This window comes from Onychostoma macrolepis, chromosome 15 (genome assembly GCF_012432095.1).
Source record: "Onychostoma macrolepis isolate SWU-2019 chromosome 15, ASM1243209v1, whole genome shotgun sequence".
NCBI lineage: Eukaryota > Metazoa > Chordata > Actinopteri > Cypriniformes > Cyprinidae > Onychostoma > Onychostoma macrolepis.
The window spans coordinates 13,172,808-13,197,994 of NC_081169.1; the positions used below are offsets into that span (position 1 = coordinate 13,172,808).

At 34.5% G+C, this 25,187-nt stretch overlaps 1 protein-coding gene across 4 annotated transcripts in view; it reads left to right on the top strand.

Moving 5' to 3' along the window:
- Positions 1-2,249: 2,249 nt before the first annotated feature.
- cadm1b (cell adhesion molecule 1b) overlaps positions 2,250-25,187 on the top strand; it is a 182,842-nt gene continuing 159,904 nt past the window's right edge. For 2 of the 4 annotated variants that reach the window (XM_058745269.1, XM_058745273.1), the window contains exon 1: positions 2,254-2,387. In XM_058745269.1, coding sequence (XP_058601252.1) covers positions 2,312-2,387 — 76 coding nt within the window. In that variant the 5' untranslated portion in view covers positions 2,254-2,311. Of the gene's footprint in view, positions 2,388-25,187 lie in introns of all 4 variants that reach the window. The other 2 variants (XM_058745272.1, XM_058745271.1) reach the window with 2 other exon arrangements.

Here is a 25,187-nt window from a genome sequence, read left to right on the forward strand (position 1 = left end):
TCACTCAAACAACTTTAACAAGTGTTTAACAGTGTTTTTCTCCTCTTCATCATCCTCTTAAAACTTTAGAGCACTATATTAGATGGAAAAACTTAGTATTTTCTAGTTCTGAATGATTATAATAATTATAATAATATATTTACGTATAACTTCAAAGTATATTTAAGGTATACCATGGTATTACCAAGTCCAGATAACAAATTGGTGGCCAAAGAAACCTGGTTAGGTTTTGGTTACAGTTTACTTCTAGTTATAAATACTGAAAGTTGTTTTTTTACAATATTATTTTAATACTAGGTAATAAGTTATGAATAGTTCAGCCATAAAGTAAAATTTGCTGAAAATTTGCTCACCCTCAGGTCATCACTTGCTCACCAATGGAAGTGAATGGGTGCCGTCAGAATGAGAGCCCAAACAGCTGATAAAAACATCACAATAGTCAACAGAACTCTCGCCCACACATATAACATCTGTATGTTTATAAAAAATCTGCATGTTTTTAAAAAAACAATTATAAAATGGATAGTTGCGGTCCTTGATTCTGATTGGTTGAGCCAAGTTCGAAGCTGTTATTACTCTACAAACATACACCTTTGTTTACATTTGTGTGTTGCTCAGCAACCACTTTGTTGGAACCACAACAGTTTCAGAGGAACTACATTTTTTGGCGGAAGAGTAATGTTTTTATTAATATCATTGCACTTTATTTGCTCTGTTTTATTTTGTGAAACCTTACTACGTATATGGAATAACCGTTTTATAAAAGCAATCAGCCCCGTGAAGCCGTGGTTTACAGTGAATTTATAATAGCTAAGGGGGTTGAAGGCACGAATACAGTGTATTCACTGTAAACCACGGCTTCTTGGGCTTATTTCTTTAATCTATCTTTAAGGCGTTTTAACTTTAAACCATCTAAAATTTTAATTTGGGGGATGATCTATTCATTTAATAATAGCCTATTTAAATTTTCTTTGAGCCTTGTAGGATGAAGCTGAAATGTATTATGTTAGAGTGTAATAAATTAATAAGTAGCCCTACTAAATAATTTTAATGAACAACATGTGCTTAATATGTAATTATTTTATAGAATCACCTGCACACAGCTGTTCATATTGCCATTACAGTTAACTATAGTAATATTTATGCAAAACGTAATGTACACGGTCACCAAATTGTAGAGAAGACATTTCAAATAAATTTAGACTAACGGTCAGCTCCAGCAAAGAAAGTGAAAATGCTCAGGAGTTCATTTGCATTTTGCTAACTTAAGATGACTGACGGGTTAATGCAATGGAATGCTACAAAATGATTGCACTCATAAATCACTACAAATACTCATACACAGATGGATGAGTATTCTGCGTGATTTATGGGTGGGCAGCTGGACAACTGCAATGACATCGCTGTATTTTGCGGTGTCACTTATATGCTTGTTTTTACTCTTCTTTTAAAAGCTTTCTATGTTTATTGTGTCTGGATCCATATTTCAAATATGTTTTTGTCTTAATATGCCATAATGGTGAGGAGCTAATGAAACAACAGTTTAAATATCGCCTCTGATACTGGTTTGTGTTGAAGCTGCTCTGCCTCGCTTATGAACATAGGGGGCGCTGTTTGTGTGTGAAACACTGTGATGCGATAGAGAAATGCTTAATTCACACACACTTTGCACACACACACACACACACACACACACACACACACAAACACAAACCGCCCAAATGATTAATTTTGTTAAAATTAAAGCTCAAAAATTTAAATATTGCAAATCCATTATAAGAAATTTTTTTTTTATTAATGCTTTACTCACCTTGGATAGATAGATAGATAGATAGATAGATAGATAGATAGATAGATAGATAGATAGATAGATAGATAGATAGATAGATAGATAGATAGATAGATAGATAGATAGATGATTAAAATGTATTAAAAGTTGATTAATAGGGAAAAAAAAAACATTTTTTTTTATTAATGCTTTACTCACCTTGGAGTTATGAGCAGACAGATTGAACGAATCCAGACAGACTGAGAGACAGAACCAATGAACGAACAAACGATAGATAGATAGATAGATAGATAGATAGATAGATAGATAGATATTTCGCGCAGTTTGAACGAAACATACACTTTCTGTAATTAACAGGCGACAATTGCAGTAGAATTGCATACTTTGTGCGCTCGCGCTCGTTTGTGTCTGCGTGCGTGCGCGCGCGCGCGCGTGTTTACTCCCTCCCGATTCTCCGCATCTCATGATCCTGCGAGCGTCTCTAGGTGATTTAGCGCCGCCAGTCTGAAGCAGGTGTTCAACATGGCGATCTCGGGACTCGGATCTCACTCTATTTCACTCTTTTTCTACGTAATTTTCGCAACGTTTTTGCATAAAGGTAAGACAAGCGGAGTATGTGTGAAAGCTTATGTTTAGTATCGAAGCGAGAGCAGTGTGTAAACAACATATGTAACACTTGCGCACGTCAATGATGCTGTGCGGTCCCAGTATATGCACCACTCTCAAAGCTCTCATAGTTTATCTGCAACTGTCTACATGGTAAAAGCTGTCATGTGAGGAGTTGTTCAGCACGTTTGACTGTTCTGGATGGTGTTTTTGGTTGTTTAGCTGGAGAAAAGTACAGTACCCTAGTGCTGCTGATGAGAGGGACGCAAGTCCGTATCTCACAACCAGAAGTCAGTATTCCATTCTGGTGATCTGAAAACGGTTAAATGAATACAAAATAGTGCTTATGTATATTTAATGCACATGTTTAACGTAGATTTTAAACAAATAACGCACACATTGCAGAATAGCAGCACTAATGCATTGACTTCATGGAGTGACATTGCGCGCACTTGTCTAATGTGTCTGTGAACACATACCGGTCATCTTTAGATCTCTCTGAAATCTTATACTGGCATTGTCATTTTGTTGAGTGGTTTAATGTGGTGTTAGTGTTCTTAAAAAGACTGTTTTCAGCTTCATTTGTAGTTTTCCTGGCTTACGTGGTTAACGCTCCTGTGTGGATGGAGCATGCTGTGAGAATCGCTTATGGCAAGCTGTTTTAACATTTATAGCTTTTTGCTAGCTAAAATCTACCGTTATGTTATTAGTACTTATTTCAGTTAATACAATTATTCATTGGATACTTGACATCCCAGTTCTGACAAGTATAGATTTAATCATTATTGAGTTCTATCGGGATCTGTGCCCTAATAAGTGCCCTTACAAAAATTAACAATGGTTTTACTACAAATTAAACCAATAAATAAATAAACCATGGTTAATTTGTTGGTTAAACCATGGTGACCACAAATTAACCATGGTTTTGCTACACTAACCATAGTTTAACCATGGTATTTGTAGTAAAACTGTGGTTATACAAATGATAATCAATTTGCCAAAAAAACATAGTTACTAAACTTTTACTATAATAAAACCACACTGTAAAAAAAAAAAAATAATAATAATAATTTGAGCCGACTTAAAATTTTAAGGCAACCAGCTTCAGCAGATTTTTGAGTTTTCTCAACTTGTCATTTTAAGTTTATACAACAAAAATTTGAGAATCTCCCACAAAAATAAGTTGAGCAAACTCAAAAATCTGCTGAAACTGGTTGCCTTAAAATGTTAAGTTGGATCAACCTTTTTTTTTTTTTTTTTTTACAGTACATGGTTAATTTTCATAAGATTTCATAAGTAAATCAACTATTTACAGTACTTCTGGCTAGTAGGATTAGTTGGTACAAGTGATTGTTCCGGGTTTTACTAGTGCTTATATTATTTAGATAACTGATATCCAAAAGTTCTGGTATATCCAGAAAGTAGTTATCCAAAAGTTAGGCCTGGTAGTAGTTATCCAAAAGCTACTATCATCTATTCCAGTTTGACTAGCATTTATTAGATACTACTATCTATTCACAAAACAATAATATCTATTCCAATTGTTACTAATGACATTTCTTACCAAGTTAAAATTGCCTTTTTTTTTACTTATTGTTTGAACAGCTAAAGGTAACTTATAAAGAATCATTAGTGCCTAATGAATAGTTAGTTGTAAAGTTGGTTGAAAGTGAAGTCTAAATAGTAGAGGAAAATGAAGTTTATATCTGAACCACAGGTAGTCCCAAGTAGTCATTATCAGGAAAGTGATTTGTGGCAAAGGAACAAGCGTTAGTGAAATTAACATTTAATTTATTAGATGTGTTTATCATTAAGGAGGAGGAACATAGCAATTCATCGAAGAGCCAATAATATTCATAATACACAATGCCAGGTTTATTAAATAGATTAGGAAGCAGGAAAAGTAGAAATGCAAAAACTGAAAAAGACACTATCACTATTGAATTACTTGCTAATAATAATAGAAAACACTATTCTACACTAGTATACTATACTAGAAACAAAAATATACACTAGTTAGCTTTAAGGAATAAATGTTTAAATGGCTTGCCACGATAGCTCCTTCTGCCTCCCATCCATCAACAGGTTTTCCGTAAGATATTGGCTTTTTATTCTGTGTTCTGGGAGTGAGATTGCAGTATTCTGTTAGAATTGAGTTATTTTTTATAGTCCTGTTATTTATTTATTTATTTTTTTTGAGTGATTATTTTGTGTGTTACCCAATTTATTCACTGCTAAAACCACCTTTGTAATAGACGTTTGTGGATGGCGCTGCCTGTATTAACAACAGAGGCTTTTCTGTGTGTGAATGATGCTTTTGTCTGAGGCAAGAGGTATATATAAGTTTTCCTGTAGGAGAATTCAAAGCCACTTGTCTTCCTGTAAGTGTTCTTGAATCCTCATATAACCACCTAGAATATTGTATAATGCAAGACGTGCTATTTTCTGACTGGATATCCATCCATTCTATATATACTTACAGGTAGTTGAAAGATGAAATACTTTGTGGAAGATGATTTTTCCTGCATTGTAGCATGTTAAAATCCATCTCAACAGCATGTTTTGGTTATTACTTGCAGCTGTTTTGAGCACATGTTTATTGAGATTCAACTATTTTATATATATATATATATATATATATATATATATTCCATATATATATATATATATATACATAACTTTTAATCCAATATGCTCTGCCATCATACCAACACATAAATGCTAGAAAGCAGCAAGTCATCGTCATTCAACAGTTAGAGTGTCGACTGCAGTTAACAGCGTGAGCTGACAGGAGAACTGCATTGGCTTGAGAGGGAATATATATTCTCTTAGAAGAAATAATAGAGATAATAACAATTCTGATATGGGGCAATTCTCACTGGCAAACAATACTTTTGTAATGAGATGGGATATTCATGTAAATTGCTTCATGTCAAGGGTAATTTTCAGTCTGCGTGACTCACAGGTAGAGTTTCCATCAGTGTGAGGAGCTCGAGTTGTAAATATTAGAAACACACTGCAGCTTTTGCATAATTCACGATGCCCCGTGATGAATGTTATGGAAGATGAATGGTCTGACACTCCCCACAACAATCAGCACTAATTTAAACCCCTCTAAAATCAAACGAGAAACCTTGTAAAACATACCCGCAGAGAAAAGACTAATGCTCATATATGACACCTGCTCATATATGGCGGAGGAGCTGCACTGAAAGTCATTTGTTGGGAAATTTCTGCACTCTTCTGCTGAGATTGTCACGTATTTGTTTCTCCTGAATTCCAGCAAACTGTTGATTGGCAGTGAATTAAAACGTTTTACCCCTGGTGCATTAACTTTCTAAGATCGTTTGTTGGAATAATTTTCTTTTCTATTTAAAGCGAAGAATTTATAGCTCATTAGATTTACATTATCCCTGCTTAATAAGCCTTGTGCTGATTGCTAAATAATGCACAGCACTACATTATGCTCCTACCAGATGCTAAAGTTGTCGAGATGGAAATGTGAGATCTTTGTGTAGACGTGAAGATGGTGATGATATGCCGTGAGAAAATGATGTTGCTGAGCACAATTATGAGATTTTTTTAATCTATTTTTTTTTGGCAATGTCATTAAGGAACTTGAATCAGAATAACCGCATCTCGCATCAAAGGAGTCTTTTTAAGACGAAGTTCAAAGCAGGCTTTAAAGTTATATAATTTTGAAAGCTCAACAATTCTGCTTCATTTTGTGTTTGTGTATTTCAGCAAATAGACCAACCATATTTAAATACGAGTCCACAATCTGTTAGTTGACTCCATTGGGGTTATTACATATTGCTCATCCACTTATGTAACTTCACAACAGAAGCCTCTCTAGTGAGTCAACACACAAGTACAGGGGCTGATGTGAAGCACTACGAAGACCTCTCCTGTCTTAGTTTTCTGTTTATACCTCCGTATTACTAAACATCAGAGCTGAAGTATCCTCTTGCCGGTGCTAGACTGGGAGGAAAATGATGCTTGAAGCAGATAGACTATCGCTTCTGTAGGACAGATACCAGTTGAGCGCTATGCAGCAGCACACAGTCAATTAGTGGTAACAGATTGAAGGAAGCCCCAGTGGAGAGAGAATGCTTCATTCATGACACTGCTGGAGTAATGAGAGTGGAATATGATGAGGGGAGGGGGTTCCTGTCTTCTGTGATAAATATTGTCATTGTTCTCATTCTGCCCTGTCTTTCATGGACCAAGCTCATTGTCTGTCCTAGTTGGCAGAATTGTTTTGGCACTGACCATGAAAAAAAATCAAATTATGTTGTTTTTCAGGGCGCAAAGTGCACCGCTTGCTTGCTTTACCAGCCTCTGAAGAGCTGCAGAAACCTTTGTAGCGTTGCGACGCTGCTGACACGATTGACCGGTTTTAAACTGTGCTTGTCATATTGGGAGGGATTTTGAATTATGCCACCTTTCAAATGTCAGTGTTTTGCTTCCAAAGTCTTTATTGTCGGAATTTAATATTTTTTAAATTAAAGTTACTATTATATAAGCATGCACAAGGACACACACACACACGTTTGTTTTTGTGAAAAGTGGGGACATCCCATAGGCGTAATGGTTTTTATACTGTACAAACAGTATGTGCTATTGCCCTACACCTTAACCTACCCCTTACAGGAAACTTTGTGCTGTTTCAGATTTTCAATACACTCCATTCTGTGTGATTTATAAGCGTTTTGAAAAGTGGGGACATGGGGTAATGTCCTGAAAAGTCACCTTCTCCTTGTAATACCTATGTCATACCCTTGTCATTATACACATTTATGTCCTCATTTGTCACAAAAACGCACACACATACCCACACACTACAGTATAATAAAGATATTGGAAACAAACAATATATATAGTAGTTTGTTACAGTTGTTGTTATAATATAATAATGCAATTGTTTTTTATTATATAATATGTATATATTTATTATTATTATTTTAACATACTTTACAAAAATGATATTATATTAAATGATATTATATTTAAATAATTATATATACATTTAATTATATTATAAATTATATTTCTGTGGACACTAAAACAGCCATAATATGAGGTCATACTCTGCAGCATCTTTTTGAAAAACATAATTCGGCATAATTCTGTCTACCTCCATAAGTAGTTTCATATGTGATGTAAAAAATGCAATAAAACTATTAAAAAAATAAATTAAAAAAATTCACTCCAAAGCACTCGAAATTATAGTGAAAAAAAAATAAAAAGGCTTTATTCACATGGATTTATATAAAAAATATAAGGTGTTGCTTTTAATGTAAAGCCATGCAGGGGCAGACTTAACCAATAGGCGAGGTAAGCGGCCGCTTAGGGCCCCGGGGAATCAGGGGGCCCCGTCTGATATTCGCGAAACATACTTGGCAAATGCACCAGTATGTAGCCTATTTGTGTTATGGAGAGTGTCAAATGTTCACTCACCACTCAAAACGGCAAGTTTTTGTCAGGTGCGGAGTTCTGCAAGCTTGTGAATCCACTCATTATAACAACTTGTAGATAAGATGTAAATAAGAGATTCATTGTGCAGAGAGCTTATTAACGGAACGTTGTGAGAACGCGATGAACTGAAGTGAGTGACAGCTTTTAGTGATTATAGACGGCGCGCTCTTTGTGCGCATTCTAAGCTGTTTTGACTGTCTCAGAACAGGTATATTCACCTCCGTAAAGAAATTATTGTGTTGATGTTTCAAAATGACTCTCTTGTATGTTTTCCTAAACTATACACTAAAAACGTGTATAAATACACAAATGCAATGACTGGAGATTTTTGCTTAATAGATTACATTTTCGATTTGTTTCTCGGCAAACCCTATCGTATGCCTTAAGAAAACTTGGAATACGGAACGAGTTGAATGGGATCATTTTTATGACATTTTAATCCTTTTTGTAAAAAGATTGAAGAAGTTTACAATTCATTAAATGGACAAGTACAAGCATTTTCTTAATATAATGTCTTCTTTTGTGATCCGAAAAAAATAAGGTAGCTTAATATGGCTTTAGAATAGCATCAGGTTGACTAATTATTTAGGCTACCTAAGTTGTTACGGGGTAATAGTTATAATAAATAATAGTTATAGCTCTAATGAGAGAGAGCTAGCGAGCAAAATAAGGGTTAGGCGTAAAAGAGCATATAGTTATTGTGTTGGGGCCCCGTGCCTGAAATTAGCTTAAGACCCCCAAATCCGCCCCTGAAGCCATGTGAATAAAAGCTTTTTAAATTGTTTTACTATCATTTCGAGTGCCTTGGAGTGATTTGCTTTTTGATGAATTTAGAAATCCAGCATCCAAAGGGCACAGATGATTGGACTTTATAGTCCAGCAGCATTTTTTTTTTTTTTGCATAGTTTTAATGTATGCAATAAAAATATATCTTCAAAACCATGTCTACCATGATAACCTATAATAATAATAATTTATTTTTGCATACATATGTCATTCACTAACATACAAGGTTATAAAATAAGTGAAAATTGTTTTTAAAATACAATATTTTTTAACTTTTGAATGTCAGTGACAGAGCATATGTCTATAACATTTTGTATTTTCAGTGAAACAGAATTATGAAAATGTATATTCTGGTGTCACCTTTGCCTTGTACATTGGGGACCAGGACCAAGTCCAAACCTATTCAAGTTCACCCCATTGTAATACCAAATTTAGCATTTTTATGAACTGTTTATCATATGCCTTAGTTCTTTTAGCACTTTTAGCACTTCTCGTCCTCTGAAACAACTTTATCACAAGCATGAAACTTTCCAACCCTTTGTTTTCAACCACCTTATGTCTACAATCCATAATGGATAAAATCACATCAATTCACTCTTGTATTTTTCTCAATGAGTATCTTGTGCAAAAAGCAAAAAAGGTTGTGATTCATGCTGACCTCAAATAATAACAGTACAAATCATTTGTTCTCCACCCTTGCACTCATTGTTCCCAAAAACCCATAAAAACAGATTCCAGTTTCTTCCTATAATGCGCCGATAGGTATGTTTAGAGTCTGTTTACAGCTTGTGTTTGCAATAGACTCTTGAAACATATTTTTATACAGTACGTGTGTCGTGATGACCTACTTCATCTCACCATGCTTTGAGAGTTGTCGTGAAAAATGTTCAGAAACATATGAATGGTGACATGCCCCCAAAGCTCAACGAGATGTGACCCACTTACAAACAGAGCTGTTGATGGAACCTATAAGGTCTCAGCATCATCTCCAGAGACCCCTGCATTTACTCATTCCCTGTTTTTGTTCTCACGAATGCTAGAGAATGCGGCTTCTCTTCCTCCGTTTCCCTTTAAGCAAAAATTGATCGCAGTCTCAGTGTTTTTAATATTTAAACTGGCGAGGTGCGAGCTGGTTAGAAACCACAGTGACATCGTGAATGCGGTCTCGACTGCTGATCGCATCACCATCGATCAGTCGAGACGTAGAGTGGGACTCCAGCTGTCGGAGTAAGAGAGAGTGACCAATCAATAGAACGTACAGATGGCGGCTCAGAGGGGAGGTGCTATTCAATTGAGCTGCTAAATACTTAAGAATGTCAGGACGCTGGATACTCGCAGTGGTTGATCTCATCACCTCGAGCAAAACGAGGTTCTGGGACAGCAACATCTGTCTGCACAGTCATGCTCGCATCCGCTTGTGCTAAATTGGGATCATTGCTGGAAAATGAGCGCCATTGATTTGGGCCGTTAACAGTGGTGCGTGTCATTTTTTTGGGGTAGTAAAATCGAAATATGCCCGTTTAATACACTAAGGCCTGGTTTCACAGACAGGGTTTAGGTTAAGCCAGGATTAGGCAATAGTTCAATTAGGACATTGAAGTCATTTGTTCACACTTTATATTAGGTGGCCTTAACTACTATGTACTTACATAAAAAAAATTCAAATAAGTACAATGTACTTATTGTGGTCATAATGTATAGCAAAACACTTTTGCCACTATTGAGGTGGGATTAAGTTTCTTATATTTTTATATTTTATATTTTATTAATTTTTTAGTAATGTTGTTATTGGCATTTTATTTATTTAATTATTTATTTATTTTAATTGTATTACTGTTAGGTTTCAGTCGTCTCTGATAACAAATCACCTTTAATTTTAATGTTAAAGCTGCTTTGAAATGCTTTGAAATTGAGTTGAATTTATTTGAATTTATTTCAGGGAGTTTTTCATCTAATATTTATATTTTTATTTCAGCTTTATTTTGATGAATAAAAGTGTTTGTAATAGTTTTAGTTTTAGTTAACAATAATAAACCTGGTTGCTAGAGCCTTGTTTATTTTTACACAGTTTTTTTTTTTATTTTTAGTTTTAGTTTCATATTTTTCTTTTTTATTGTAAATTTTAAAAACGTTTTACATATTGATGTAGACACGTATCAACACTTAAGTCTTTGTTTTGAAAATCTTAGCTCCTTAAATTGCTCTGCATTTTTTTTTTTTTTTTTTGCCAAGAAGCCTCAATGGTGCATAAAAACAAAGGTTTTAAAAGGTTTAACTTTGCTGAAAAGCTCTGCGCTTTCTTTATCCTATTGAGACACGCTATCTTAATTACTGTTGTACAATAGGACTTTAATTTATCATTTGTCACTGTTGAATCAGGACAATGCACCCCGAGCAATCATATTAATTCAGCCGAATCAGCCATCTATTGATCGCTGGTCCGGTGGGAGAAAGGTGTCCATGTAATGAAGCCCCCTTTGTGGTTGATTGAAGAAAAGCACAGTATCAAATGTGTCAGACTGAATCTCCATATCGGTCCTCAGAATAGCATGATGTTTTTTTTTTCCCTTCAGTCAGCTTTGCCTGATGCACAGGCGTTTGTTAGGAATGACGTGTTATTAATGTCACCTCAAAGCATTAAGAGCAAAGCTGAAACCTTGCGCTTGCGGTAGCTATTAAAGCTCATATTTGAGGTGAGAGCCTGTTTCATCCATTTAAACAGATGTTAACATGATGTAGCATGTCTCTGTGAAGGTCTCTGAACAATATTCTAGCTCTTTTCACAGGGACGGGTTAATGCAAGAGAACCATTCAGATAATAACAAGCCCTGGAAGGTGTTGTAGATCAATGGTTCTCAGATGGTTTCACTTCATAAACCAGATTTTACATTGTATAAGTGATTCAGTGCAGTAGCAAATTTGTTTATCATACATAAATGCCCTAAAACTAAATTAAATTAATTAAAATTAATTAATTAGCCTTACCTTCATAGGCATAATAATATGCAAAATTATTACGGTCTGAATCTGAGTCATTATAGTTAACTAAAACAAACAATAAAATAAACATTAACTGAAATACAACAATATATATATATTAGGGGTTGGCCGATAAGTGTTTTTCGATTATTACAGGTCCATTAGACTGGTAACCGATATTTTAAACTGATGTATATATGTCTGGTGTAAAAATGAAAATTAATGTCAAAATTAAGAATAACTAAGGCTCTGTTAAGAACTTTCTTTAAATGCTTTTAAATTATTTTATTTTTTAAATCATTTTGACCAATACCGATAACCATAAAAATGCTTAATATCAGCGCCGATATTTGGCCAGGCGGATAATCGCTCAACTCCTTATATATATATATATATATATATATATATATATATATATACACACATACTGCACATACAAAAATACATAAAATATATATTTAAAAATATATATACAATTTTATACTGTTTTATAAACAGTATTAGCGTTATATATAGTATAATGTTATATATGTTAGATATAGTAACAGTGTTTTATAGTATATAATAAATATATATATATATATATATATATATATATATATATATATATATATATATATATATACTAAAAGTGACAAAAATAATAAATACGTAAGCTAAATACTAAATATTATAACTTTAATTAAAACTAAAATATAAAATTAAAAACATTCAAAATATTAATAAAATCAATAGTAGTATCTCAGTGATGCTAAAGTAACACTGATGTGAACCTGAAAATGTACCTTTATATTTTTATTTCTTAATTTTTATAAAAAGTATTGCTTTGTTGTGAACAAAAGCTTTTTCTCATGTTTATTTTTTATTTATTATTATTATTATTTTTTTTTTTTCCTGGTGTACATGACCCTCAGAATACACCTCATTAGTTTAAAACCGTTGTTGTTGATCACAGCAGTAAAGCCTTTCCCTCATTTTAATGATGATGATAAAAACAAATAAAGAAAAATATGATGCCGTCACTTAAATAAATCAAGTTTACATTCATATTTTTCCCTTCTGATGAAAGTCTGTGATGGTTTCAGAGACTCAGACGGGATTAAGAAGATAAACATCAGGATCTGAGCCATCATGTGTTGGGTTTGGCTCAAAATCTCTTTTTCTTTTTTGTATTTATAGTGGTTTACATCTGTACAATAGGAATGTGATCCCTCTACTCTACACATCAGCTGACAAGTTCTTTTCTCATCTGGAGCTGTGATCACTTCACACAATAGCACCATTTGATTTTAACGTAACAAGGCCATTGATTTGTGTGATATTTGTGTAATACAAGGACAGGGATGTTATACATTAATGTAGGTTTTCAGCAACAGCACAATTTGAGATAATTTGTAGTTTGGCTTTCAAATGTAGTCATCTTTGTGCAACATTTTCTTAGTGGCTTGTAGCTTAGCTTGACTGCAGTTGAAATGCCTTGAATTATGATTCGATTGTAGGTTGATAAGTGTCAGTTTCAGAGTAGCTTCCCCATCTGCTGTTTACATATAGGTGCCATAAACATGGAGCTGCAGTGATAGATATCTAACTGGATGACAAGCTTGAGAAATATCAGGAACTAAAGGAGAAGCTAGAAAGAAAGTGACAAGCCAGAGAACCCAAGTAGATCCACTGCTGATATGGGCTCTTGGCGCTGTGCTGGAAAATGGTTTTAACAGAAACCAGGAAAAACTCAATATCTCAATCCAGGAGAGTGCAATCCTAAGAACATCTCAGATACAGAATCCACTTAGTAGGATTGAGGGAAAAAGGCTGGTGAAAGGAGGTTTTCTGGATTGTGTATTTTTTGTAGCATACACCTTTATATAATTATTAAATAGAGGTGCTGTTGAATTCCTGACTGTGATTTGATAGCATGTTAGTAATTTTAGCACGTTAGTAATTTTCTGTAAATGCATGGCTGTGCCAAAGAGTCGGACAACTTACAGTACAGTGCATTTATAGTGCAGCATTCATTCAAAATAGAAATCTTTTGTAACAATATACGCTGCTTTTTTCTTTCTTTTATTCAGCAATGATATTGATAAAAAGTGATAGTAAAGACTCATATTGTTACAAAAGATTTCTGTTTAACTTTTTATTCATCCTGGCAAATGTATCAGAAGTTTAAAAAAATATATTAAGCAGCACAAATCGGCATATTAGACTGATTTCTAAAAGGTCATGTGACACAAAGTAATGGCTGATGAAAATTCAGCTTTGCCACCACAGGAATAAATTATATTTTAAAGTATATTAAAGTAGAAACTGTTATTTTGAATTGTAATAATATTTCACAATATTGCTACTTTTACTGTATTTTTTATCAAATAAACGAAGCCTTGATGGGCATAAGATTCTTCTTAAAAAAAACAAAACAAAAAAACATTAAAAATCTTACCGATTCCAAACTTTTTAAATGATAGTGTATATGTATATGTGTGTATTTTCTGAGAATAATATAATGTAATATAATACATTTATTTCGAAAAACTACCATGAAACGGTTAAAATTTCTCCAATACACAAAATTATTATTTGATTTAAAAATGTTTTTAATAAAGCATGGAGATTTCAGCTGTTGGGCAGAAGTGATATTATCTGAGGCTGTTTCTGAACAAGATACATAATTTGTGGAATATGGAAGTACTTCTACAAACCTGAAAGTTCTTATATATAAATATGTATTTATGGTAACTGTGGTGCAAGTGGAATAATTGTCTCTGGACTGTTATGCATTACCATTTTGAGTGAGAAGCACATTTTCAATAATTCAGAAGTCTGTCATCAATTATTTCTAACATACGAAACACAGAAGCTTGTAGAAGTAGGGTTTTTTTTCCCTAATTAAAAATTAAATTAATAATTTCCCTAATTTTAATTAAGCAAAGAGTGCTACGTTATGAATTGTTGATGTTGCTTAATGATACATAAATATTTGCTGAAGGCATAAAGGTCTGTGTTGAGATAGAAACACCCTGGAGACGATGCTTGAGGTGATTAAAGCAGTAAAACTACATTAAAGTGAAAGAATCATGAAGTATTCTCTGGGAGCCAGGGACAACATTTATCCATTTGGCATTTCATTCAAAATAAGTAATAACTAAGTGTGTTGCATTGAGAACTGCAAATGATTCATGCCACATTAATGTTACATTATAGGCAACAAGTGTGAAGCAGATGCTCAAGAGCGCTGACTGGCCTTTGTGAAACAATGGTTAATTTCTCCTGACAGGGAAGAGGTTATCTTAGCCTCAGTAATTGGTTTGCTGCCATGAAAGTTGGATTATTTGTAAAACCCCATTCAGCCCCTCACATTTTATCAGTCGTGTGGCACAGACAGAAAACCGGGAAGGGAAGGTTATATAAGACGTACTGGAACTCTGCATAGAAGGTTTTACAAACTGCCTGTTTTTAATTAGTTAATGAAGTTTTGTTCATATGTATCTTTTGATCATCGCTTGATAGTAGGGGTGTACGATATGACGATTTTTGATCGTGGACGATAAAAATGTCTCCACGATCTGCTTTTGAAGAAATATCGTAGTATCGTGCTACAGCGCACATTCTATCAGCTGCAGTTCTTATTCCTCCGTCTCAATATACTGTACATTATTCGGATCTGCTTTAAAGCCTTAAATGTTTTATCACGCGTTGGCTGACGTGCGCTTTTTCTGAGCCCGTACACCCGAAGCGCGCGAGCTAAAGCCTGTCAAAAAGCGCCTGATTACTGAAGTTATCTTGTGCACTAATACTGTCAAAACACACAAGGTTTATGTATAGACTCCGTTGCTTATGTCTAAAATGAGTAAGTAAACAGCTGAGAGAAAACGGATGCTTGCAGGTCTTAAAGGGGCAGTACTGGACATGCTGCCGACTGTCATTAAAGGGATAGTTCACCTTAACCCTTTCGCGCCTGAGTTTAAAATATTCTAGCTGAGCCCCCAGCGTGAGTTTTTTTAGGCGACCGTTATTTTAGAATTTATAGCCTTATTGTTTCCATGGCGACGCTTCATGCTTGTCATGTGACACACCGCAGCTCTAATAGCGCTGTATGACACATGGATTGCTTTTATTTAGTTTTTCCTTTTTTAAATATTAATATTCACAAACATACTCGCTATATTATGAAATATCTGATATTCCGATTCTGAAATATGTGCAATTAAATGTATTTGGTTGTTTAAACACTTTTATAATGACCGTGTTAGTTGATCTATACCGGGTGATGGGCGCCGCCATGTTTGTTCGCGCTGAATCCCAGCTGTGGGATTTACAACACGTAAATTCATCCTTTCCTCCCGAAACACGTTAAAGTAAGTCTCCAGTAAACTGGGAGAAGAGTAAACTTTAAAGTTATCTACACAATCTGTATATGATATCAATAAAACATGTCGTCAGATTATATTTGTAAGGATCATTATTGCTGCTTCCATAGACATCAGCGTGTATTTTACAAACTATAAATGTATGGTTTTGCTAGAACTTATGTGTATTTAAATGTCTGAAATCTAAAATTAGCATTATCCCACTGCGCCATGTGACGTCGGAGTGACGTCTTTTCCATGTTATTTTTGGACGTCCAATTTAGGTCCACTGAAGGGGTTGTTTTGTAACGCCAGGCGACGTCTTTTTTTGACGTCTACAGCACGTCATATATTGGCGTCCGTGGGACTTCCGTGTAAGGGCTATTTATAGTCCAAATGTGGTCGTTTGTGGACGTCTTTTCAACGTCAAATTTAGACTTATTTTATATATAATTTTTACTTAACTTCTATAACTGTAGTCCTATGTTTTGTTTGGCTCAGCAGCTAGATTCAACAGGAAAATGTAAAAAAAAAAAAAAAAAACATGGCCTATTTGGCATACACATAATAAATCGTGACTGTTTATTAAAAGAAATCTGTATTCATATGTATCAATCATGTTGATAACAACAATGTTGATATTTGTAAATAAAAAAAATATTACATACAATCATGTAAATTTCCTGCACCTAGACGTCCAAATGACGTCCAAAAAAATACCCAGTTCAAAGGTCAAATGTCGAACGTCAATCTGACGTCCAATTTGGGTCATGGTTAGACGTCCAAATAGAGGTTGGACGTCTAAACCTAGTTTGGACGTCGAATAGATGTCCAGAATTGGTCATGGACCGACGGACCCAATATAGACATGATCTGCACGTCTATCCGACGTCCAATGTTTAGTGGGATATGGTTGAAAACACTGAATAAGTGATAATATGACAAGCGCTCGCGCGTCTGATCTGGCTCCGCGCCAGAAAGCAGATTTGAATTCAGCAGTTGATGACGTGACGCACTGAACGTTCTAATCACACCGGTGTGATCGTACGCGTTAAAGTACAAACCTGTATTAATTTTTTTCTTGTGCTGAACACAAAAGAAGATATTTTGAAGAATGTGGGTAACCAAATAGTATCTGGTCCACATTGACTTTTGATAGAAGGAAAAAAAAATACTATGGAATAAGTCACTGGGGACCAGCAACTGTTTGGTTTTCCATGTTCCTCAAAATAGCATTTATGTTTAGAAGAAGAAACTCATTCAGGTTTAAAGAAACTTTTGAGTGAGTAAATGATGGTATAAATATAAAACACTTTTTATTTTGGGGTTAATTATTCCTTCAATGTTAATAAAACACCAAAACACAAAGAGAAAAATCACTCACTACTCTTGACTGAAAAACATTAATACAGTTGATTTAATGGGAATCAATCTATATAGTGTTTTATTTTTATATTTGTTGATTCAATTTCTCGAATGCTCCTGCTAAATACACCTATTGTACCTGAAAATAAAACACTGTTTTATTTGTATAGTACGTGTATGTGTAATGTGTATCTTTGTTCTCATTTTTTAATAACAAAGATAAAATAATGACACATTGGCCTAAATATCCGCCATTCTTTTTTAATGTTTTTGTTACCTTGAAAGGTTTTGTCTTTATAATAGGGAAATTGGTTTGGCTGTACTGCTCAGACAACTTGCAAAATAGTAAAACCAACATAACAAAGAATCGTGATAAAATCGTGATATTACATTTTTGCCATATCGCCCACCCCTACTTGATAGTAAGTAAATCCTCTTATTCCAGTGTCATTGGGGTGTTAAGTTAGTTTAAATGTGTGTTTTTCAACAGCTCCTCATCTCTGTTTGCTCGTCACATCTCGGCAGAAGCACATTTATCTTTTCTGCAAACCAAAAATTGCAACTGTCTGACCATGAAGAGTTAGATAATTAAAGTTCAACACACATGGTCATCCAATAACTGGTAATTAAATCATTTGATGAGATTTGCCAGCCGTCACAGCTTCAGCATATTTGTTTATTGATGGTCGAACAAGTTATTTGACAGAGATAATTAACGGGGTGAATTTGAGATTGTCTGGTATTAACATCATAAACCTAGTTCAGGTGGGAGCAAATGGCTGTTAGAATGAATCGTTTTAAGATCCCGAATAAAACGGTTATCATTTTATTTTATTTTATCAATCAGTATCAGTCAGCATGGAAAAATGTCACTAAAGGTATTGGTATAAAAAGGTTAATGCAATTGTCACACACACACACACACACACACACACACACACAAAATCATTATATGGGGTTTATTCATTTTAGATCAATCTTTTTGAGGGTCCTTGAATATAACTAACTATTTTATTTTATTTACTATAAAGCCAATGTCTTAAATCAGTATCAGTCAGTTTAAATTTTTTTTTTTTTTTGTACAATGACACCAAAGTAATAAGCAGCATTCAGTTTGATATAAAAAGGTTAATGCAATTGTCATCAGTGTGATATGATTTATTCATTATCAGGGGTCTCTACATTGGCTTGCACAAAGCACAAAAGCTTCCACTTAAAGTTTAATGCACACACTGGACCTTTGGCTCGTTCTTTATCGGCCTAAATTGGTTAGTTAGTATAGCTATTATTATGATGAATGACATGTTTTAGGTGGCGTGGGATTTCTGTGGTGCAAGGTATTCCTTGTTCAGTGATTATGTATAATTATGCATGATGCTTCCAGAGACACAGGGGGACATCAGCTGCAGACAAAATGTATGTTTGTTTTTGTCTCCTGCTATTTGTCTTGTGTGAGTCAGTCACCTTCCATTATTCATTATCTCTCTTAACTGACATCAATTCAATCTCTCCCAGAGAAACATCTCTGTCCTTTTGATCGCTTCGTGCGTCGCCGTTCGGGTGCTATCAGAGTTTTACAGTGGTCTAATTATGGTGCATTAAGCCATCACAATGACATATCAGCTTGTCACCGTATGCAAAGTGGTGTGACGGTACCGTTCATTGTTTCTTTTAATAGTTGTCCGAAAAGGCTTGCGAGAGGGCTCGTGTTCTTTCGCAGATGTAATTAGAGCCAGAATTTATGGGACCAATCAGGCTTTCAGTCAAGCACGGCCTATTTGAAGGTGACATCAGGATGTATTGCTCTATGATGTAAACATCCTGTCAGAAGCGAGCCGCTTGCCGGCGGGCTGTCACAACCCTTTTAGAGGGGCTTGTCTCCCTGAGCCTTTTAAATCATTATCAGTCCCGCTGGTTGGTTCACATGACGTATAATGTATACATCACACCTAGGCCCCTCAGAGTGACTTTGAGTCTGCCAAGTCGGGGAGGTGGGGGTAAGCTGTGCCACTTTTTGCTTAACTTGTCTTCCAGGCAGGGAGAAACTAGTGGTTAAACAAATAGCCATAGAAATTGGGGACACAGGGGAAAGTGGTGTCATGTCAAGGGACATTTTTTGGGGAATATATGAGCATTTCAAATATGAATACAAATGTAAATGAGGAATAAATGTGTTTTTTAGTGAAAATGCCGTGAATATTGAGGAAATGATGGCAGACACACTAAAGTAATGTAAAAGACCGCTTCTTAAACCAGAGAATGTGAACATGTTGGTATTCTTGTGGGGGAAAAAAAAACATGCAAGTCCTGTCATCGACAGCCAGTTTAGTTTTACTTTTCTTTTTGTTTTCGTTTTAAAAAGCTTGTTATCTTTGCTGTTTACCTCACGTTACGCTATGGAGGCTTTCTTTAATTTTTCTGTTTTTTATTTCTTATTTAGGCTATTTGATTCCTCAGTGTTTGCTAAACATTCTGTAATTTATTAGTCATACACTGCAAAAAAATGCTTTTTGTCTTGTTTCCAGCCAAAATATCTAAAAATTCTTAAATCAAGAAGGATTTTCTAGACAAGTAAAAATTATTGTCTTGTTTTCAGCAAAAACAAGTCAAAATAATAAACGGAGCAATTCCAAGAGGGTCCTCACACCATTGGTGTTCGGGCCCAAATTAAGTGAGTTTTTGCTCGAAACAAGCAAAATAATCTGCCAATGGGGTAAGCAAAATGATAAGATTATTTAACAATGAATTACATTTTAAAATATATAATGTAGAAAAGAGTTGCCCTGTAGCAGATATATACAGGTGGAGCTGGGGAAGGTGGAGGGTTTCTTAAATGCACTTCAACTGCCACAGTAAGCACTAGCTGAGGATGAGTATTTGAATGTTGAGCAGCAAGCTCATTGGCTGCTGATACAAAAACAAGCCAATCAGCTGTTCCATGTGAATAATGATGTCATTATGTCAGATTGACATCAACCTCAACCTGCTTCATCTAGATTTTCGTGACAGAATTTTAGATATATAGGCCTATATATATTTTATATATATATATATATATATATATATATATATTATTTAGCTTTTACCTGCCATGTTTTTAGTATAAAATCTGCTTTTAACTTTGCTAAATCAAGGGGCGACACATCTTACCCCACTCTCCTTATATTTCTCAAAGATACAAATGAGATGCTTATTGTTGTAATGTTCTGTGTTCATTTGAAGGGACGGCACAGTAGGTTCACGGAACTGCATAATGATGCTCGAGCAGCTGATCTCTCCTTTCATGCGTGCTTTGTATTTTCAGGTCGACCTTTTCTGGACAACTCTTATGGGTCCCTCGCAAATTATTCCGCGCCAGCCTTTCTTTGTGACCCCTGTGTCTTTAGCTGTGTTGTTTCTCCGACAGCTCGTGGGCACAGAAAGACAGATAAAAACAGCTAAAATCACATTCAAAATCCTGGGTAGCTCATAATGAATATGTTTAAACTTTTTTTTTTTTTTTTTTTTCTACAGTGTTTTCGCTTTCTTTACTCTGCCGTGTTTGCTTGTGTTTCAAAGAAACAGAATCATTCATGAAGCTGCGTTAAGCTCTTCTCTGAATTCTTGGAGGGCTGTGTGAAATATTCACTGGTGGGATGTACATATATTTCACAAACATCTTCTTTTACAGGGCTTTGTTGTTCAAGCATCCCTCTGCCGCTTAAAGATCGTTTGACTCTTGGCTTTATGGATTCTCAAATAAAGCCCATGCCCCGGCCTGACTTCCTTTTGTGGAAAGAGCCCATTATGAGCTAAAACGATGGAGCTGTCCTTTAAGGTGGGAGCGCATCTCCCCAGGTGAACCCACCGTAGCTCTGCCAGATATTTTCCTATCTGCAAGGACATAGAAGGATAAATTACATCCACAGAACCTAAGCTCTCTCCAAAGCTTTCATTTGCACCTGCAATTAATCAGCCATCACTAGAGAGCTCCTTAATGTCAGGCCAAGGATCTTATTAGGGATGTCCTTTATGAGCCTTAATGAGACTTATGTCTTCCTTGAGTATTTCATTTTACTAACATTGGCTGCCTGTTTAAACTGTGGGTTGAGGGAAATGTCTACACAGCACAGGCCGGCCCTCTTAAAGACCTCAGGCTCCTAATGGTCTTCCTGTGGTCAGATGTTCATTTTATCTATTCTGAATAAACACAATGAATCGATTTCTTTTCCCTCACAAAATTACAAATGTTTGGCAGCGGCAAAATGTAAAACACCATAAAATGGAGCTCTTTACTGGCACTACTTTGTGCTTTGGTAAACAAGTACAACTTCTGAAAAAATGCATGCAATGTTTATTTCACTTTAGATTCGATTTGTTTCCAATTTTCAATTATTTTAAGATTGAAAATCTTGATGTAGACATGGTAAAATGTTTCCAAGACATATAACAAAATGAAAGTAGCTGAAATCTGGTAGTTTTAATAAAAAGCCACCCCTGGGACATAAAAAAGTGCCCGAAGTTGAAGAAACTCCCACATATTTGGCTTTATGTCCACAATAGACAGTGCCTGAGCTTGGAACTCTGAACAAATTGTCCCCTCAGGATCTTAGTGTGGAAAGAAACTGAAAATATGGGGTGGAGGAGAAATGCTGCAGGAACCACTGAGAGAAGTCAAAGTTTAGGCTAGATTTTATTTTGCAACACAATAGGTGAGATTATATGTACATATATGCCCATACATACCCTTTTCCAACAATGACTATGATTTTAAAATCCTCTTTACACTGAGGACAACTGAGGGACTTATATGCAGCTGTTACAAAAAGTTCAAGAGCTCACTGATGCTGGAAACACAATGCATTAAGAGCCTGGAGGTGAAAACCTTTTGAATTTGAAGAAACATGTGTCTTCTGTTGCTTCTGAAGGGAAGTACTAAATGAAAAAAAGAGAAGATATTTAGACAAAATAAGATAAATGTACACATCTTCATTTTGTTCAAAAGTTTACACCCCTGGCTCTTAATGCATGGTTTTTCCTTCTGGAGCATCAGTGAGCATTTGAACTTTTAGTTGCATGTAAGTCCCTCAGTGTGAAAAGATGGATTTCAAAATCATACGCAAAAGATGCTGCAAAACATGCTGGAAAGAATTTGCTGCACCTGAAGGGTTTTTCTGAAGAACAGCATGCAGTTTAACTGTTCAGGGAAAACCAGGGACTCATGAACAACTATCGCAAAACAAAACAAAACAAAACCAATAAAACACATTATTAAGAATCAAGTGTATGTAAACTTTTGAACAGGGTCTTTTGTATAAATTTTATTAATAAAAAATAAAAAAATATAAAAAATAAAGTATAAAAAATATTTTCTCTTGTGGGCTATATGTCTTTTATGTGAAATATCTTATTAAGGTCAGTACTAAATAAACAATAACATGCATGTTGTATGATCCCTCTTATTTTGGTAAAATAGTTAACATTTTGTAAATACTGCAAAATGTATGTAAAATTTTGACCACAACTGTATAATGGACACAACTGGACAATAAAATGTATTGTAAATACAGTATATTGTATGTACATTTAAAATATATTTTCATTATATTTTCAATAGATATTTTGGCCTTTTTATATAACTAAAACTTGTCATATATATATATATATATATATATATATATATATATATATATATATATATATAATATATTATCAACATCTGTCCATTAAAAAAAAAAAGATCTTTGAAAATATATCTGAAAATATAATATATATACATTTCAAAATGTGCTCTTTATAATCAGATATTTTAGACTACTTTTGTGAGATTTGAAAAAGCTTGATGCATCTTCAGATTTAAAGAAATATTGGTGTATTCTACAGATAATGAAACAGAAAGAATACAAGCATCAAGCCCTCACTCTACCATATCAATACACTGCAGGAGCACTTAAAAAACCATATTTGCTTGATTGCAAGATGCATGATGGTCATTTCCGTGCACATCAAACAGCTGTCAATCCATGTGAAGTTCAAAAAAAGAAAATAAATCCACGAACGCGCAGTTTCCTAATTACCTCTTCTCTTCTCTTTCCGTCTAACATGAATAAACTAATTAAGCGATGCTGCCGTCTTAACTAAACAGCCTAAAACTAGAAAAGCCCCCCTGGAGTTCAGCGATGGTAAACAGATGTGATCAAGCCTGTTATTAGTCCTCCCAGTAGCTGAGGTGTGAGCCTCGGCGGTCTGCACTCGCGGTGGCGACCCGCTCTGTAACCGGATAGGAGGCAGTCTCTGCAAGACCAAAGCAGATTGCTACAGCAGACCACAAATGCTGACAGATGGCTCCTCAACCTTTTCACTGGCAGCCTTTGTGGTAACAAGGGAACTCAGTGAGAAAACCACCCATTTGGAAGTATTTTTGGAGTTGTTGTTCCTGTTTCTAAGGGCGAAATATTTTCAGCATCAGCTTTAAAATAAGGATGCTGTGCACAGAAACTTTACGTTGGGTGTGCGTGCAGAGGAATGGCACATTTATCAAATACAAAACTGTATGTATCTTTTGGAGATCATCATATCTAATGTGGCTCGACACTTCTTAATTAAAATCGCAGCACTGAACACCACAGGAACCAGTGGCTTTCATCCATGGCTTTCACTTTTATTTGTTTACGCATTTTTTCCACTAAAGTAAATTATGTTTTTGTTTTTCGTCTGTGTTTTAATTAAGTGCCATTTTAATCTTTCTGATATTGCTAATTTTAGTCAACAATAATTGAAATAGCCTTTGTCGATAAAAACAGCTTTAATATACACTACCATTCAAAAGTTTGGGGTCAGTTTTTAATTTAAATAAATTTATAATGTTACAAAATATTTATATTTCGGTAACACTTTACAATAAAGTTCATTAGTTAAACATTAGTTAATGTATTAACTAACATGAACTAACCATGAGCAATACATTTGTTACTGTATTTACTAATCTTCGCTAACGTTAGTTAATAAAAATACAGATGTTCATTGTTAGTTCATGTTAGCTCACAGTGCATTACCTAATGTTAACAAGATTTTAATAATGTATTAGTAAATGTTGAAATTAATATTAACAAAGATTAATAAACGCTGTATAAGTGCAGTTTATTATTAGTTAATGTTAACTAATGTAGTTAACTAATGAACCTTTTTGTAAAGTGTTACCTATATTTCAAATAAAACCTTTTGGTTTTGAACTTTCTATTCATCAAAGAGTCCTGAAAAAAAGTATCACAGTTTCCACAAATAAACAAACAAATAAATAAAAATAATAATAATAATAATAATAATAAAAAAATAATAATAATTAAAAAAAAATAGTTTTTTTAATATGAAAAAACAAACAAACAAAAAAAACATGTTTTTTGAGCACCTAATCAGAATTACTTCTGATGGATTATGTGACACTTGAAGACTGAAGTAATGGATGCTGAAAATTTCAGTAGCCATTAATTCAGCCTTGTTAAAACATTTTGCTGCTTAATATTTATTTATTTTTTGTAGAAACCGTGATACATTTTTTTCCATTTTTCTTTGATGAATATAAAGTTCAAAAGAACAGAATTTATTTGAAATAGAAAACCTAGAAAAGTGTATTTACTGTCCTTTAAGTAAATTTATTTGGACCTTGCTGAATAAAAAAATAAATAATAATAATTAAAAAATAAATAAATTTTAAAAAGCATACTGACTCCAAACCTTTGAACCATAGTGTAAATATAGATGCTAAATACAATAAATACAAATACAAAACCAAGCTTCTGCTGGCCATTCCAGTCCTCTGACCTGAACCCTATAGAAAATGAGTGGGTGAACTGAAGAGA